This window comes from Panthera leo, chromosome A3 (assembly GCF_018350215.1).
Source record: "Panthera leo isolate Ple1 chromosome A3, P.leo_Ple1_pat1.1, whole genome shotgun sequence".
NCBI classification, from domain to species: domain Eukaryota; kingdom Metazoa; phylum Chordata; class Mammalia; order Carnivora; family Felidae; genus Panthera; species Panthera leo.
This window is the reverse complement of record NC_056681.1, coordinates 115068410-115087746: the sequence shown is the minus strand read 5'-3', so window position 1 is coordinate 115087746 and position 19337 is coordinate 115068410. Positions and strand designations below refer to the sequence as shown.

The 19337-nt window shown below is 45.4% G+C and overlaps 1 protein-coding gene across 1 annotated transcript in view; it reads right to left on the bottom strand.

The window, feature by feature from the left end:
• Positions 1-707: 707 nt before the first annotated feature.
• Positions 708-19337, bottom strand: part of CAPN13 (calpain 13) — an 80815-nt gene continuing 62185 nt past the window's right edge. Inside the window, exons 16-23 of the mRNA XM_042933319.1 lie at positions 16783-16840; positions 16612-16670; positions 14946-15014; positions 13007-13082; positions 10662-10790; positions 9610-9665; positions 8978-9035; positions 708-910 (exon numbers count right to left, since the gene is read on the bottom strand). Coding sequence (XP_042789253.1) covers positions 9009-9035; positions 9610-9665; positions 10662-10790; positions 13007-13082; positions 14946-15014; positions 16612-16670; positions 16783-16840 — 474 coding nt within the window. The 3' untranslated portion in view covers positions 708-910; positions 8978-9008. The remainder of the gene's footprint in view (positions 911-8977; positions 9036-9609; positions 9666-10661; positions 10791-13006; positions 13083-14945; positions 15015-16611; positions 16671-16782; positions 16841-19337) is intronic.

The window sequence follows — 19337 nt, the reverse complement described above, 5'->3', positions numbered from 1 at the left end:
GATTGGGCTGGCATGCTTCTAACCTATTCCATACCTGCTTTTCTCCATTCGATTCCCAATATATTTATGTCACTTTTTGTTAAATCAATAGTCAATTTTTATTTTAATTATGGATGTACTGTTCACTGCTGACTGAAAAAAACTCTAGAATCACTTTTCCTTTTTTTCCTATAATTCTTTGTTCTTCCAGGAGTTAATAATTACCTCATTAAAAAAAATCTGCTTAATCTATGTCATTATCCTAACAATTCTTCCAAAACTTTCCAGCAAAATTTAAAAATCCTTCTGAGCACAATTTTATCCATGAATAAGTAATCAGATAAACTGCTGATTCCATATTTCCCAAAGATCACTCTTCTGGCTCCTTGCTGATCACTCCCTCTCCCTCTCTGTGGGACTTCCCCAGTCAGTGAAGGGTTGTGTTCTGATTCATCTGCTTCCTGGATGCCAACTCTTCCTCCTTCTTGCCTTATGTCATTGGAGTACCCAAGTCATTTTTTCCAGCTGGATACAGTTCTCTTTAAGAGCCAGGTGTGGAGGCACCTGGGTGGCTTGGTTGGTTAAGCATCCAATTCTTGATTTTGACTCAGATCATGATCTCACAGTTCGTGAGCTCAAGCCCTACATTGGGCTTTGTGCTGACAGCGTGGAGCCTGCTTGGGATTCTCTCTCTCTCTCTCTCTCTCTCTCTCTCTCTCTCTGCCCGCTCATGGTGTCTCTTTCAAAATAAATAAATAAACTCAAAAAAAAAAGGCCAGATCTGGAAGGTTGGATACCCCAGGTTCTATAGTCATCTCCAGGTGTATGTTGGCCAAAGCAGGTAAGGAGTTTCATCTTGCTACAGGCAAATCCAGACTTCCATGTCTCAAAAAGAATGTCTTTGGTCTGCAGGATACAGGGGATGGATTTACTAGAATAGGAGAAAAATGTTGTTGGTAAATCAGCAGGATCGGGGCCATTGCCACTCACATTTCACTTTCATGCAGAGTAAGAGAAACTGGCCCCTTGCACAGGACAGTTTACTTCCATGTAGTGGTAAATTGTTACAAATAATAATCTCCTTAGATTAAAGCACTTCACTACCATATTGAGGGTAAATAAACATGAATGTGGATGACATTAGCTAGACAAACTGTCAGCAGAGTGTGACTACAGTACATTAAAACTCTAGACTTGAAATCAATTACTATCAACGTAGCCTTAATTCTCCAAGCACCATATACCAATGCATTGAGTTTTCGTATTTTTTTTAAGTATGAATTTGATATTTTAAAACAATGTTAACACAAACATTGCCTGCAAGATGATAATGGGGGTACATGCTTTGTTCAAAAGAAAAAGAAATAGATATGACGTGAGGGGAGGAAGAGGAGTTGTCTGATTGCACATTTCTATATCCTAATTTACTAAGTCAGAGCACAGCAGATGGGTTGAAGATGAGAGAGAGAGAGGGGGAGGGTAACAGAAATGTCCCAATGGGGGTACATGCCAGCTTGCCTGGTGGGTCCAAAGAGACTGATGAGGGGGCTTTAGTAACCCTAATCCCTGGGGAGAAGCTCACTTAGCTCCTCTGACAAGGCCTTCACTTGTTCCAGTGATAGCTTCATTGCTCAGAGGGCCAAATGAACAAGGAGAGGGAATTTTCCTTGTGTTGGATGTTGGCCAACAGTTAGAGTCTCTTTGCTAACCTGGGAGTGATGGAAATCCTGGAGGAAAGTAACTTTGACCTCATGGTAACAAACGAAGGGAATGTTGGGCAGAGTCGAAGTGTGCCCTGGACTCAGGAAAGCATATTTCAAATGGGTGAGAGGCTCAACAGGTCAGACAATAGCCTTTTATAAAAATATATATATATAGGTCATGATGTACTGGAGATTATAACAAGATAATGTTAATTATCTACTTTCTAGTAGTCCTGATGAGCAAGAAACTAGACAGATAGCTGGGAGTAGGAAGAACTGGGTTGAAGACAACATTTACAAAAGTTGGGACAAGAACAAATAAAGGAAGACACGAACCTGAAAGGGCATTTCTTTCAGTCATTTGGGAAGTTGTTATTGAGTAGTTTCTGTATGCCAGACTTTTGCTATGTGCTAAGGAGATAGCAGAAAAAAGACATATCTAAGCTGATAGTCCAGCAGGGAATACAGATATCAAGCAGGTAATTAAAGTGTGTCGAATAAGCAAACTACAAATAGAGGGGAACTTCCTCAGCTTGACAAATATTTAACATTATTCTTATTGACAAAAGACTAGGTATTTTCTCCCAAAATCAGGAACACCAAGCAGACAAGAGTGTCTGCTTTCTCCATCTTTAGTCAGGGTTGTACTAGAAATTCTAACCAAGACAATTAGATAAGTAAAATAAAAATGGCATCCAGATTGGGATGGAAGAAATAAAACAACTTGCAGGATTGCAGATGACATGATTTTGTATATATAAAATCCTAAGGAAGCCCTTAAAAGCAATTAGAATAAATGAGTTAAGCATGGTGGCAGAATATAAGATCAATATACAAAAATCAATTTTATTTCTATACACTAGCAATGAAAAATCTGAAAATTTAATAATTTATAATAGCATCAAAAATACAATACTTAGGGGCGCCTGGGTGGCTCAGTCAGTTAAGCGTCCGACTTCGGCTCAGGTCATGATCTCGCGGTCTGTGAGTTTGAGCCCCGCGTCGGGCTCTGTGCTGACTGCTCAGAGCCTGGAGCCTGTTTCGGATTCTGTGTCTCCCTCTCTCTCTGACCCTCCCCTGTTCATGCTCTGTCTCTCTCTGTCTCAAAAATAAATAAACGTTAAAAAAAATACAATACTTAGGGGGCACCTGGGTGGCTCAGTCAGTTAAGTGTCCAATGTCAGCTCAGGTCATGACCTTGCCATTCATGAGCTCGAGCCCTACGTCAGGCTCTGTGCTGACAGCTCAGAACCTGGGGCCCGCTTTGGATTCTATGTCTCCTTCTCTCTCTCTGCGCCTCCTCCACTTGCACTCTGTCTCTGTCTCTCTCAAAAATGAATAAACATTAAAAAAAAAAATACAATACTTAGGAATAAATTTAACAAAAGAAGTACAGGACTTTTACAGTGAAAACAATAAAACATTGCTGAAAGAAATTAAAGAAGATCTTAAAAAATGTTCATGGATCATGTTCCTGTTCATGGATCAAAAAGCTTTATATTGTGAAGTTGGCAATACTCCCAAACTGATCTACAGATTTATTCAATTGCTATCAAAATCCCAGCTGCCTTTTTTTTTTCTGACGAATTTGTCAGGCTGATGCCACAATTCATATGTAAACACAAGGACCCCAGAATTACCGAAGCGATGTTGAAAAAGAAAACAAAGTTAGAAGATGTAAGCTTTCTGATTTCAAAAGTTACTATAAAACTATAGTAATCAACACAGTGTGGTACTGGCATAAGGACATATAGATCACTGGGACAGAATTGAAAGTTCAGAAATAGATCCTTACATTATGATAAATTGACTTTTGAAAAGAGTGTCAAGATAATAAAATGAGGCAAAGAATAGTCTCTTCAACAAGTGGTCCTGGGGCAATTGGATATACACTTGCAAAAGAATGAGCTTGGACTCCTACATCACCAAAATTATCTCAGAATGGATCGAAAACCTAAATGTAAAAGCTAAACTATACAACTTGTAGGAGAAAACTATAGGAGTAAATATTCATGATCTTAGATGAGGCAATGATTTCTTGTGTACAACACCAAAAGTTTAAGGGACACACACAAAAAGTAGGTATGCTGGGCTTCACTGAAATTAAAAACTTGTGTTCTATAAATGATATAGCCAAGAAACTTAATAGACAACCTTTAGAATGGAAAGAAATGTTTGCAAATCACATATGTGATAAGGAATTTGTAGCTAAGATTATAAATTCTTACAAGGGGGCAACAAAAAGTTAAATAAACCAATTTAAAAACGAACAAAGGATCTAAACAGACATTTCTCCAAAGAGGGTATACAAATGGGCAGTGAGCACTGAAAAGATTCTCATCACGAGCAGTCAAGGAACTGCAAACCAAAACCACAATGAGGTTATCACTTCACACTCTCTAGGATGGCTCTAATAAATATGACAGACAATAGTAACAGTGTTCACAAGGAGGTGGAGAAGTCAGATCTCTTATTCCCTGCTGGTGGGAATGTAAATGGTGCACTGGCTTTGGAAAACAGTCCCTGAAAATGTAACATATAGAGTGACCATGTGACCCAGCAATTCCACTCCTAGGTATGCACACAAGCGAAATGAAAACATACATCCGTGCAAAGACCTGCATACAAACATTCATAGCAGAATTATCCACAACAGCCAGGAAGTAGAAACAACCTAAATGTCCATCAACTAATGAATGGATGAATAAAATACGGTGTATTTACAAAATGAAATCTTATTTGGCACCAAAAAGGAATGAAGGCTTGATACATACTGTCACATGAATGAAAGAAATCATTACATGACCACGGTTGCATGACTCCAATTATGTGAACTGTCCAGAATAGGCAAACCTATAGATTCAGAAAGCAGATTAGTGGTTTCCCAGGACTGGAGGAGTGGGGCAAAAATAGCAAGTGACTGCTAATGGGCATGAGGTTTCCTTTTGGGGTGACAAAAATATGTTCTAAAATTATATTGTGGCGATGGTTACACAGCTCTGTGACTATATTGAAAATCACTGGACTCTGTATCTTAAATAGATAAACTATATGGTGTATAAGTTATATTTCAGTAAGGCCCTAAAAAAAGTATGGAGTGGGCAACAACAACAATAAAGGGTTTGTTACGATTAAGGAAGTGTGATAGTGAGTAATATGAGAATCCAATGGGGTTAAGACACAAAAGGATCAGGAGTTATGTAACCCCAGGGCCGAGTAGACAGTAGGGGCAAAGGGTGTGAGGTTGACAAAAAAAAAGAAATATCGGAGGAAATAAAGGTAATGCTGGTCTGATGGGAGGAGAATGAAGGAAGGAGGAGCGACACAAGGTATGGTTAGATAGGTGGGCAGGGGTCAGATGATGCAGGCCATGTTCATGACTTTAGACTTTTCCTAAATAGCAATAGCAATCGGAAGACTGAAGTGTTTCAACCTGGAAAGTGCAATGATTGGATGCACATTTTATTTTTATTTAGTATTATCATATTTTTAGTTTTATTTTATTTTTTTTTAAATTTTTTTCAACGTTTTTTATTTATTTTTGGGACAGAGAGAGACAGAGCATGAACGGGGGAGGGGCAGAGAGAGAGGGAGACACCGAATCGGAAACAGACTCCAGGCTCCGAGCCATCAGCCCAGAGCCTGACGTGGGGCTCGAACTCACGGACCGCGAGATCGTGACCTGGCTGAAGTCGGACGCTTAACCGACTGTGCCACCCAGGCGCCCCATATTTTTAGTTTTAAAGAGAGAAGGAGAATCAGCAGGAGAACCAGAGAGAGAGAAAACCCTAAGCAGCGTCCATGTGCAGCATGAAGTCCAGTGTGGGACTCAATCCCACAACCCTGGGATCATGACCTGAGCCAAAATCAAGAGTCAGACACTTAACTGACTAAGCCACCCAAATGCCTGTGGATGTGCATTTTAAAAAGTGGGCCTAGACTGCAGGAAATTGACTTGAGGGGAGTAGGTAGGTATAGGAAAATCAGAGGGAGCCGAGGCAAAAGTCAGGGCGAGAGATGATGTCTGAAAAATCCAAATGGAATAGTTTGAGGGGAAAGTGGGAGGTGAGGGTGTGGAGACATCTTGTATGAAGTTTGGTTGTAAAGGGAGGAGAGAAATGGAGTTGTAGCTGGAAGGGAATATGAGATGGAGAAAGTTTAAAAGATAAGCATGTTTCAGTGGGAATTGGAAGACTCCAGAAGAGAGAGTTAGTATTCAGAATATGGAGGAGAGAATTCATTCAATCAGGCCCTTGTGAAGGGGGAAGTTAATGAGATCCAGAACATCCTCAGAGGCATATGCCCTCTAGCATAACAGGAGGAAAGTGGGAGATGGTGACAGATGAAAGTGAGTTTGTGGATTTGGAGGCAGAACTTCTTCATCCTCCTACCTCCAATCCTGCACAGCAACCCAGGAGCCAAGAGTGAGTAGATATACTTTAAGAATATGACATCAGAGGGCAGCGATTAATGAGGAAAATGGGAACACTCTCAGGGATGATGATAAGTGTTAATGAAAGAGACTGAAACACACATAACCATGTATCTCATACTTCCTTCTTACATAATGTTCAGAACAGGAAGTGTAGAAAAAAGTTAAGAGGGAATTGGGATCCTGTACAGGAGAAAGGATAATGAGAACTGTCCAGTTATTTCAAAAGTTCAAGTGTTAGGTCCTGCATGCTGAATTAGCTTAAAGACAATTGAAGAATCATTCCTGATGTTAGAAATCATGCAGATTGGAATACGAATCAAGCAGATTGGAAATGGGAAATATTCAAATGTCCTATTTTTAAAAAGGAATGAAAGGGGAAGTCAAGAAAATGCAGGTGAATCTAATTAACTTTGATCTCTGCAATGTTTGTTAACTTGTACTCATTAAGCAGCACCAAGAGTTCATCAGGAAATATTTATGCTAAAATATTAAATATTATTTTTTTATGGAGACAGGATCTGCCTCTTGACTTTAAGGTGCACAATTGGGAGAGTAAACAAAAGCTGTTTACAAAAATAATAGGGACCCCAAAGGTGCTGATCACAAGACCTGATCACAAGACCTCTACATAGCAGAATTGTGTATTTCAAAGGGACACTGGCATTTAGAAAATGGTCACCAATAGGTATCAGATAAGAATCAACAGGGATGAGTAAGGAGAGACCTCAGTGAGGCAGCAGAGCTATCTTCAAGTATGAGAAGTTCTTGCGTGTTCAGTCTTTTTTCTATGGTGGTCCAGAATAGAACTTGAAGCATGGGTGGAAAGTTCCAGAGAAGTAGACTGTTGCCCCTCAATAAAGAATACTTAAAACCTGGAGCTGTCCAATGATGGGGAGCACAAAATGTTGAGCACCCCAGTCCTGGAAGATTCTAGCAGACTGTTGGGGCTACAGTAGGGTGGGGTGTGGACTATGTGACTCTAGGGCCTGTTCCTTGAAAATAAACATGTAGAAGAAACGTGACATGGGCATTAATTTTTTAGCACACTCATGCTAGAAATATAGATGCTGATGCCTACAGATATCTGAATAGCTGCATAGCGAGGCAGTGGTAGATCTCAGGCTGAACCCAACTCTCGACTCCCCAAGTCTGATCATTTCTATTGCTTCACACATTAGCCTTTCCTGTGATGAGTGATTGCCATTTCTCTTTGGAATTTCAAACGACGAATTCCAGAATGAAACTGGACCACTATTATACACCACATACAAAAGTCAACTAAAAATGGATTAAAGACTTGAATATAAGACCCGAAACCACAAAACTCCTGGAAGAAAACATCAGGGGTGAACTCCTTGACATGGATCTTGGCAATGGCTTTTTGGATTTGACACCAAAAGCAAAATCAACAAAAGCAAAAATAATCAGGTAGCACTACAGCATACCAGAAAGCTTCTGCACAGGCAAAGAAAACCATCAACAAAATGAAAAGGAAACCTGCCAAATGGGAGACAATATTTGCAAATCATATATCCAATAAGGGGTTAATGTCCAAAATATACAAACAACTCATACAACTCAACAGACAAAAAAACAATAATCCAATTAAAAGTGAGCAGAGAGGATCTGAATAGACATTATTCCAAAGAAGACATAAAAATGGCTAACAGGTACTTGAACAGGTGTGGAACATCATTAGTCATCAGGGAAGTGCAAATCCAAACCACAATGAGAGATCACCTCACACCTGTTAGAATGGCTATTACAGAAAAGACAAGAGCTTACATGTGTTTGTGAGGATGTGGAGAAAATGAAACCCTTGTGCCCTGTTGGTGGGAATGTAAATTGGTGCAGCCACTGTGGAAAACAGTATGGAGTTTCCCCCCAAAATTTACAACAGAACTATCATATCATCCAGCAACTGCTTTGGGGTATTTATCTGAAGGAAACAAAAACACTAACTGAAAAAGATATTTGCACCCCATGTTCACTGCAGCATTATTTGTAACAGCCAAGACATGGAAACCACCTAAGTGTCCAACAATAGATGGATGGATAAAGAAAAGGTGTTTTATATACAAAGGAATATTAGTCATGGAAAAGAAGGAAATCCTGCCATCTGTGACAACATGGATGGACCTTGAGGGCATTATGCTAAGTGAAATAAGTCAGAGAAAGACAAATATTGTATGATCTTACTTATATGTGGAATCTAGAAACAAAACTCATAGGTACAGAGATTGATGGTTGCCAGAAGTGAGGGTGGGGGTGGGGGGCAAAATGGATGAAGGTGATCCAAAGGTACAAAGTTCCAGTTATAAGACAAAGAAGTCCTGGGGATGTAATATACAGCATGTGACTACAGTTAACAACACTGTATTGCGTGTGTATTTGAAAGTTGCAAACAGCGTAAACTGTAAAAGTTTTCCTCACAAGGAAAGAGTTGTAACTATGTGTAGCGATGGATGTTAATTAAACTTATTGTGGTAATCACTTCATAATATATACATATATGAAATCATTATATTGCACACCTAAAACTAATACATTGTTAAATGTCAATTATATCTCAATAAAAAATAAATTAACAAATAACAATTCTAAATCCCTCACTCATGACTTTCAGGCCACATGCTTTCATGAATGTCCACTGCTCGTTCCATGCATGGCTTGAGGGAAACCTGCAGCATTAGCCTTGAAATTCAGGGGCGCTGTGCAGTTGAGCCCTGACCCACACAAATAAGGGCTCTGTAATCTCTGGGGAGGTTGTTCCCAGGAAGAGAGTCTTGGGTACAGTTCCTGCAGGAAAAGAGGAACTGTGCTCCTAGAAGGAAATGATTCTAAAGCTGCCACGTCTTACCTGGACTCTGGGGTCTGCTTTACTCCTTGCTTCAATTGTACATGACCAGGTTCATCCACTGAGAAATAAGCATCATTGTTATGACATAACTTTACATTTGTCAGCTTAATACAGAGCAGGGCAAATGGTACCCTTCCCTCTTGAAAGATCTCAGTGTAGTCTCATAAAACTTTTCCAGCTAATTTGAACCCCTTAAGAGACCTCAACCTGCCCATAACAGCATATATTTTGCTACTCTCTGAGTAGCTAAGCAGTGAGAGGGATAGCGGAGGTTGGCCAGCTGGCTGGGCCAGGAGGCTCTTTCTAAAGCTCAATGGGAGTGAGTTTAATGTACAGTGAGCTCAGCAGGTGTTCTTAAGTTCCCTCTTGGATTTATGACTCCCACATAATCCTCTGCTTTATTAAGCTATTGGGAAAAAAATAAAATCTGTCTGCCAAGATCCTAAAGCAGCCTTGGCAGCCAGTAATATATAAAGGCAGTAATTGGAGGTGGGGGGGGGGTGGTGGGTGGCAGCTTGACTGGCCTTGGACAGACTATCCAGTATCCGCAGGGAGAAAAATGCCCCCTGGAATCAGGAAAGGAGGGGTGGCCTGGGGCTGTGCCCTGTGTCTGGGAGGGGAATGTACCTCACCTCCATTTTTGTCAGGTAGAGTCCTTTTCCGTCATTGGAGAGGTTCTGGAAAGTCTCTAAAGAGGAGGAGAGGAATCAAGACAGGCCAAGGGAGATAAAAGCAAATATGGTGATTCCGCATACTCTTTCACTCTCCACAGTATGCCTGGCCTCCCTCCTGGTCTCTTCCCAGCAAACCTCACTCTGTGGGACAGCCCAGGGCTCATCTCTTCAGAAAAGCTCTCTGTCACTGCTTTGGCCCACATGCACCTCTCCCTCTTCTAGTGCCCTTGCACTTTGCACTCTTCTACACGCGGCCAAGGGGATGTGTGGGCCCGTCTTATAAAGTACTCCACATGCAAAGTTTGGGGAATCTCCCTTGTCCAACTGAGAATTCTCTGGAGGCTTATGCCTCAGCCTTCTCTTCCATACTCCCAGAGCTCTGTTCCCTCAGTCTTTATTAACCACCTAGCTCAGAGATGGGGGGTTTACAGAGGTGCTCATGCCAGGGATGGTGAGGATTAGGATGAGGCCAGACCCCACTTCTACCCCAACCACAAGTCTTGAGCTATAGTATGGCTTGGGATTTCACATAGGATTTCATTATAAAAAAGTGTCCAAATGTTTGACCCACATAGTCGAATTTCTAGAGCCTTGGGAATGCTTTCCTGCCCCCACTTATCTACTTATGAATTCCTTCATCAGAGACCCCAGTCATTCATCACAAAACTACAGAGTAGGTTTAAACTGTAAACACCACAGAGAAGAGACACAGTGATTAAATGAACTTCCCGAAAGGGACACTAAATAGGGTGATGAAGAAATGAGAGACCTACGACAGAGGAATGTACTGGACACAACGGGTAAGGATGCAGGGTACCCAAGTTGATTACACCGTTTCACAGGCTAATGCTGTTTCTGCCTCTCGGAGCAAGGGCTCCTCACGCAAGATGCCAACCACCCCACTACGGAGGCCTTCCCTGGGCCTGGAGCAGGAGGGCATTCCTGGTCCTCTCCTGTGTTTTTTTTGGTCATTGTGAAGGTCTCCAGGATGTCCCCCAGGTGACACTTACTTGCCATGGCTTCAAGTCGCAACAGGAAGCAGACCAGGCTGGGGAAGCTGACCCTGCCACTGTGATCACTGTACCGGAGGGTCATGAGATCCAGAAGCTCATTGCTGACGGAGGTCCCTGCAAGGAACTCTGGGCCATGGGGTGGGCTAGTGAGCGGGAGGAGGCTGGAGCAGGTCTGGTCTTCTGATGTGTAAAGTCTGAAAAACCTGCTCAGAATAGTGGCATTCTACCACTGTTTCCTACTCAGCCTGGCTCAGGGGTCAGTTCACTCCACTTTGTACTTTTTTTTTTAATGTTTATTTATTTTTGAGAGTGAGAGACAAAGCATGAGTGGGGAGAAGCAGAGAGAGGAGGGAGACACAGTATTTGAAGCAGGTTCTAGGCTCCAAGTTGTCAGCACAGAGCCCAACAATGGGCTTGAACTCATGAACCATGAAATCATGACCTGAGCCAAAGTCAGACACTCAACCGACTGAGCCACCCAGGGGCCCCATTCCACTTTGTATTTTTATGGTTCTATGGTTGCTTCCTTCTTGTTGGTTGCCGGGCCCCAATGACATTGTTCTGGAGTTTGGCCAGTTACCAACTCAAGATACTCAAGACACTGACTGCGCTGGGGACAATCACCTGCTAATTCCCATGTGAAATGGGAGCTTCCAGGACACCCAGAGTTTGCTCCCAGCCCTGCCTCTGTCAGGCCTCTCTTTGTTGGTGACTTTATAAAACAGCCTTGTTCCCCAACCCCATGACTGTGTGTGGGTCTTACAGGTGGGTGCTGCTAGTGTGAGCAAATGTGGTTACTGGAAGTGAGAGGTTCAGTCCTAAGTTGGATCACCAGGAAAGAGGCTGGTCCTCAGAGGGGAGACCACAGTCAGAAGGTGGCCACGGGCAGGCAAGGTAGAGGTGCCTTGCTGTCCTGCATGTCTGGTTATGAGCTCTAGGAGGCACCAACCACCTAGCAGACAAGAGCAGACTAGCAAATGGCCACACCTGCAAGCTTTGGTGGGCCAGCAGAACCTCACAAGCCAAACCACCCATCAAGGGGATGAGCCTGGTGGCCTGTGGGTCCCATGCACCAGAGACATTTGGTTTCTCTAGCAGAATTAATAAAATGTGAATTTGAATGCCTTTAGATAGGATATGTACTCTCCAACTTGCCACATTCAAAATCACCCTCTTTTCTTATGGTTAGCTCCAGTGCCCTTTTCAGTTATCTGCTTGGTCCTTGAAGACTTTTTAATTGGATTCCAACTATTCTCTATCTTTCTCCCTTTTATTATTCTGGAGTCATTAGTGTGGTCTCCTATGGGATTTCATTTTTCTGTAGCTATTCGAGGGTTCTCGAAGCGTAGCCCCCAGATCAAGAGCATCAGCCTCACCTAGGAACCTTCCAGAAAGACAAATTCTTCAGCCCCACCCAAGCTCTCCTAAATCAGAAACTTTGGGTGAGGGATGCGGCTCATCAATCTGTGCTTTAACAAGCTTCCAAAGAGTTCCAGGTTTGAGAACCACTGCTGTCTACTATGAAGAATTAAGAGAAGGACAGATGCTAAGGCATAAATATGCTTCTTCCTGCTCTCCAGGCTGGGAGTCACCGGAGGAAGAACCACAGAGTCCCTCTTTCCCTGGCATTTACCTGGGGGAATCTGATCTTACGTTTTCCCAAGGAAGGTGGCAGTTTCTGGACTTAACCTTTTTGTGATCCATTTCCTCCACTGGTACAAGGCAGATAATGACTCCTGATCACAGAGTAGTTGGGACAATCAAATGTGATGACGTGAGTGCAGGTTCTCCCTGAACTCTGAAGCTCTTAGGCATCTACGGTATGCTTATCATCATCCGAGGGCTCAGAGTGCTTGCACTCTTGAAGCAGACAGGTGTCATTTGATTTCATTTTGCTCCAAACCTTCTGTGAGGACAGTACATCCACCTGCTCATGGGTGTTTAACCCTGACAGCCAGATGTTGACATGGAAGTGTCTCTAAGGCAACCTTGAGTTTTGGTAGGGTATCAATCACGCAGGGTTATTTCCCTACAGTAAGAGTTGTTCTGGGATACAAGGCAGTTGGGAAAGTTGACTGGCACATGGGAACTCAAGTTGGGGAGGATGGAGACTGAGTCCTGAGCCTGGAGGCCCACAGATGCCGGTGTAAACCAGGACAGAGAAACTGTTGCTCTGTTTTCTCCTGACTGTGGGCACTGGTCTTGCCTACAAGCAGGCTAAGGGTGTGCACGCCTCTCTCTCTCTCTCTCTCTCTCCTTCCCTCCACCCACACACACATGCACACACACCCCACCATCACTGCTACCCCAATCATGACACCCCCAAGGGGCCCCTGCTTTACCCGCATCCTTTATAGCCTTCCACAAATCCACACTCAGGAAAACTCCGGAACGTTTCTGGATGTTCTGGAAAACACTCTGATTTGGGAAAAGAAGCAAGAAGTCCATGTCAGTGCCCTTGCCCACCTTAAAGAGGATGTCCTGGGCAGAGAGAGTTCTCAGAAATCCCTTTTGCATCCCTGGAGGCATAAACCTTGAGTGGATCCAGCTCAGAGGCAGCTCAGCTGAGGATGGGGGGAGAGGCAGGAATGGGTTCCACCCGGTGAAGTCGATCACACTGGCCGCCAGCTGCAGGCCCATGGGTTCCTCTCCCAGGCCTGTGCCTTCCTCTCTTCCGACCTCCTGTCTTTCCTTCCTCACCTCCTAGACTGGGCTCCTGACACGTGGCAGCTTGCTGCACTCCAGAGGCTCAGAGTTTGCTAAAGACTTTGCATAGGGTGGTGGTGAAGATTTGGCAACTGAACCACTGGGTTTAAATCCTGGCTTGACTATTTACCAGCTGTGTAACCTTGGGAAAGTTAATCTTTCCAGGCCTCAGTTTCCCACCCCCCTCCCCCCTGCAGCACCGTGCAAATTACATCACCTGCCTCATGGGGACTATAGCTCAGGGTCAGTGAACAAATCTGTATGGAGCACTTAGGAGAGCGCCTTGCACAGCAGTGAGCACTGTGTGGTGGGTAGGCGAGGACTGTAACTTGGGTCCTAGCGCAGCTGCAGGAGGTAGTGACTCTAAGCCTTCATCTCTGTGCAGGGCAGCTCTCCATGCACCCGGGACTTTGCTGCCTCTCCCTAACTCTCCCCGGAGCCCCGATCAGCATCGCACTTCCCAGGTGAGGAAACAGGCGCCTGGGCAGGTGACTTCCAGGGAGTAAACATGCAAGCGCCACGCGACTGAACTTGGGCTCCTGGTCTGGGACCTGTGCTCAGCTGCCCACAGGAGCTGTTCTGAGGCAAAATACCCCCAGCCCGTGTGTGAGTGACTGAGGCCGACTGGGGCAACAATCACTGTGAAATAGCAGCCTGAGAACATTTTCGGGCCTTCTTTGACTTTTGGTGAGTATAGAGCAACTCTCAAATGGGATTCGCTTGCTCATTTGGTCATGAGTTCGGTCACTGGTTCAGCAGTTTTGAGCGCCTGCTGTGTACTAGACACTAAGAAAGGCATTGGAGGAAGCCGATGACTATGAAGGGGCCCCTGCCCTATGATCTAATGGGGGGACACATCAGCCATTCCAGTGTCCTCAGAAAAGCCAAATGACTCCAAGCCAGGGATTAGGCGACACATCCTGGTATAGCCACATGAGAATGCTTCATCGTATTATTGTAGATTCGGGTGTTAGGAGCTGAGGGGGAAGCACCCGGGCCTGGAGGAGGCAGGCAAGGCCTCAGGGGAAGCGACTCTTGCGGCTGGACAATCAGTGTGGTAGATATCGGCCAGGCTCTACGTCACACACCTGGGGTCTGAAAAGAGCGAGTGGGATGAGTACAAGGGTTTCTCCTGGACCCCAAAGTAGGGTCTCAGCTAAAGGGGCTTGCATACAGCTCTGATGAGTTCAGACCTCATTCTGAGAACAACGGTGAGGCCACAGGCCACATCTGTGATGTTGTCATATCTGGCACGTGGATGGGAGGGGAATGAGATGAATTAGTGCACCGGGGGAGTGTCTCAGGGGCCCGGGGAGGACGAGGAGGGCAAAGTGGGCTGGTGGCTTTACTATAGTCCACGGTGACCCTTCTCTTCTCCAACCTCCTAGAACATTCCTCACCCTGCCACTTGCTCAAGCATTGCCTTCTAGTAGTGCATGTATGTCTCCCTGAAATGTGACCCTTCTTGAGGGCAGGCCTGGTGAGTTCCTCCTCTTTCATGCTCCTAAACCCTGTGGGGGTCAGGCACCCAGCAGATATTTGCTAAACTGGACAAAAAGAGAACATTGCCGGTACCTGGCACTGGACGAGACGGCTCCACAGCCTTGAAAACTCCTCTTGCTCAAGTCTCCCATTCGCTTTGAGCTGGTGGGGAGTTAAGAGTTAACCATGCAGCATGCAGGGAGCAGAGGCCCTGCCGACAGAGCCGGGAGCCGTTCTATCCATCAACCAGTCCAGTGTCACCTGGACATGGCCCCACAGCAGCCGGCTCCCACTGTGTCTGAATGGGACCTGGCTTAGCTTTAATTTACAAAGGAAAATGGACAATCAGAGGGAGAAAGAAGCCCTGAGGAAAGGAGGTCAATATCACTTGCATCCAGGGGAAGAGAAAGCCCTGAACACAGCCTGTACCGGGAGGGGTGGGGCCCCTGGCAGGGGGGAGTGGGAAGGAGCACGAGGGGTCATTGCAACGCCTGCAGCAGCACGAAAGGCAAGTGCGCATAGACACAAATGGCATTAGAGCCAGGCCCGGTCACCCCGTAAGATGGGTTTAATGAGAGCTAATGCGAGGAAAAGAATCCGACTCTGAGTTGCTGCAGGGGAGCAGAGGGTGGTGGGAGGAAGGGCAGAACAGACCTGTCTGTTTTGCAGGGGTTTGGCAGACCCAACCTCCCCCAGGGCCACCGGCCCCAGGCTGTGGGGTGCCGTGGGCCACTTTCATTAATCAGTGGGGTTTAGGCAGTGTCTCCCAGTGATTCCAAACCACAGCCAGCAGAGACAGGGCCTGATTTATGACTTCATCAAGAGGCCCTCTTGTTCGACAATGGCCGGCCTCCCATTCCCAATCCGGCCTTGTTAACAGTGAAGAAGTGGGGGTCGGCTGCACTCCAGGGAGGCCGTGTACACAGAGGGATGAGCCTCAGAGCAGCAGCTGGGGGGCATGCCCATGGGGGGCTAGTCTCTCCTGACTGGATGGGGCAGCAGGGGAGAAATAGCTCATCGGAGGGAGAAGTCAGGACAGGAGTCAGGAGACCTGGGTTTAATTCCCAGTCCGGCCACTGGTGTCCCTGGAACCCGAGCACGTCTCTGGAGTGCTCTAGCCCCAGCTTCCACAGCTTCAGCTGCAGTCTGGTAGCAATCAAGGGGTATGGCTGCTGTGTAGATCAAGGCATTTTCTCCAAGTTTCAGGGGTTGCTATCTTCACTTAATGGGGACTTGGTGAATAAGGAACTTAATGAAGACTTGACCAGTGGCAAGGGGAAGGGCAGAAGGAAAATAGCCCCCTTGGTGTTACAGGGAGGCAGTGTAGAATGGTGTTAGGACATGGATTCCGGAGGCTGAAAACTCTTCAAACACAGGCACAAATTCTGACTGGCTGTGTGATTACTTAACAAATTACTTAACCTCTTTGAATTCCTTCTCTTTACTTCTTATATCATGGGGGCTTTTTGCAAGAACCACAAGGAAAGTCCATATACCAGTACTGTTCTTGGTGTGCCATAGACACTTGATAGATGGTAACTACTGTCATGGTTGCTATGCTTGTTCTGGAGAGTCAGTGCATTGGTATAGAATCCACAGAAGCCCAGACTCTCTGGTGAGCCCTTAGAACCAAAGAAGAGAAAACACTGAAAGCAAAAAGGTTCCTAACATCTGAATTAGACCCCTGGGGAAGCCCGCAGAGCAGATGGGCTCTTAAAGTTGCAAGAGGAGCCGGGGTGTGGGGGGCTGCAAAGGATACATCCATCAGGGCCACGATGCTCCGGCACTCATCCAAAGAGAAGGTGTCCCCTGGAGTTCCTGGGGGGCAGAGAACAGGAAGTATGGAAACGTCAGGGGTGGGGAGTGACACCAGACTGGCTCAGCAGTGGGCATGAGGTTGGGGCCAGCAATCCTGTGGGTCTGACCTTACCTCTCAGGAGCTCTTGGTTGAGAAGGCTCTGAAGCTGGGTTGCATCAATGTCCAGCCCCTGATCCAAACAAGAGAGGAATACAGGAGTCCCATCCATGCTCAGGAGCTGAGGGGCATACCTGCCTTATTCTGGAAAAGCACTCAGATTTCTAAGCCCTTGCTTCCCACCCAGTGCCCACCTACCTCTGCCATGAAGCCTTTCTCGATCGCTCCAGGCCATGGTGATACCCCTCCCCTGAACATCTGTAGTGCTCATCACTCCTAACGTTGGGTACCATGTGTGGGTCACCTTGCATTTATCTCTTCATTTATTATGGGGCCGGACAGCAGTGGTTCTTTCCTTTCTGCCTTACCTGGCACTTAGGAGCCCCTCAGGAGGAGTATTGTTGAATGAATCAACTCAGCCCTGAAGGTGTGTTTCCCCATCTGCCTCCAGGAAGGGATAGAGAGAAAATATGACTAGCGAGTGTGTGAGCATAAGTGTGAACGTGAGTGTGTGTGTGTGTGGTAAGAAGAGATGAAAGTGCCAGAAATCTAGGCTAAGACAAGCCGCTCTAATTGAGCACATTACTTAGCATTAGTTTTCCTAGCTACTGAAGCAAAAAGGAAGACATGGTTTTCCTTGGATTAAAAACGGGAAGCAGTGGAGGCTGAGGGGAGAGAAACTTTTCCCAGCCGGAACTTCTGAAGTTGTTAACTGCATTCGATTTTCTCCTAGGGACATTGAGCAGCTTTATGGGCGGTGTCTTCCATGATGATTCTATAGAGAAGCAGAGCCGTGCTGTGCATGGCCATTTCTTATGCATAGGCTGGTAAAAGCTGAGGGGGTGATGTCACATCACATCAGCACCCTGGGAAAGCTTTACATGGGGGAGGGAGCCGGAGTGAGGTCCCTCAGCTGCTGGCTTTGCAGAGTGGTACTGGGTCAGGTGGAGGAAAGTGTCTCATTGGGTTCTTCCGAGAACCAGCACCCTGTAGATGACAGGCATGCTGTCCCCAGGGATGGCCTCACCACTCAACTGAAAGCAAAAGCAGTCCCACGGCCTGTCCTCATGGGAGAATCCCTCATAATGCCCCCAAGAAAAACACCCTAACAGTGTTTGAAACTGGCTCTCAGTCATCCCTCCAACATCTCATTGACTGGGTTATGTCAGCAAAGTCAGCATTGTGTGCCCACCAGCAACAGAGTTCTTTCCTCAAAAGAATCATGGCATGCACTTGCAGACCAGTTGGTAAGGAAACTTACCATTACATGGAATGTAAGTTACCAACTAGAATGTAAGTAGCTTTGTGACATGGATGATGTCTCCTTCCTACTGCACGTCCCTCTATCCTAGGACAGCTTGTGATTTGGACTCTGCACCCAAGAACCACCAAAATGTTTGAGGAGATGAGGAATAGAGATGAAGCCTGCCTTAAGCAAATTCCAAAACAATTGCACATTTTCCTCCACCACTTCGATGTAGGATTCCTGAGGAGCTGATGCCAAATCTTTGTGTGGTGCTTAGAATGTCCTAGGTATTTTGTCTATGTTTGCCAATTGAATAAATGGTGGATAGATGGACATCACCTAACTCAGAGGCTGAGAGGTCCTTACTTTCTGGCAGGCAGACTTGGGTTACAGTACCATCACCACTATCATGGCTGATGAAGGTAGATCATGGTAGCGGTAGCAGTGGTAGGAAGTCACTGTGTTCGCTTGAAACTAAACAGATAGAAAGAGATCAGGAGAGAGGACTCAGGGAGTGCATGGACAAACATTTTGCTTTCAACTTTCATTTGAGGCTACAGCCTCTGAGGATTGCTTACAGGCTGTGCAGAATGATGCCAGGCTGGCCCTGTTCAAGGGTGCCCAGCCAAGAGATGAAAAGGGGCTGCAGTCCAGTCTGTTTCACTTCTGAGATATACACCTTGGCACAAAGCTGTGTCTTTTACTTTAATTCCTACAAAGGCCCCATATGGGCTACCAGTTATCCTCTATGAGGAGACATTTGGTTGTTATTTGGAAAAACCCTGATTAGGGAACCTGTACCATTTGTCATATGACAAATTATATTTTTTATTTCAGATGTGCAGGTGCATGAACCATGTTGAGGATTTTGCCATCTGCCCCTGAAAGAAGCTTGGTCTCAGGTCTCCTAATTAGGTCCTGTTTGTTGCCTTGGGGCAATAACCTTAGTTTGGACATCTGCTCTGGAGAAGCTAATCTGTCTTAATTCAATGTAGATTGACAGAGCACCTTCTCTGTGCCAGGGACAGTGATAGGTATTGGGGACAAAGAATGCATATGGTGCCATCCCTTCCTCTGGGAGCTCACAGACTGGGGATTATCATCTGGGAAGACTTTGTCTTGCATCAAGTGAAGTGCCTTCTAAATCAGCCAGATGTGGACCTGAATCCTGGGCCCATATTGATTTTAAGGAGTTCCATATTGAGCAGCAGCTCGTAACACTTTCCCCTCATGACAGCCACATTCTTCATTTCTCCTTGTTTTTCCCTCTGAGCCCAGGCTGCCTGAATAATTTCCCTCTCAGCAGCCTCCTAGTTACCCCATT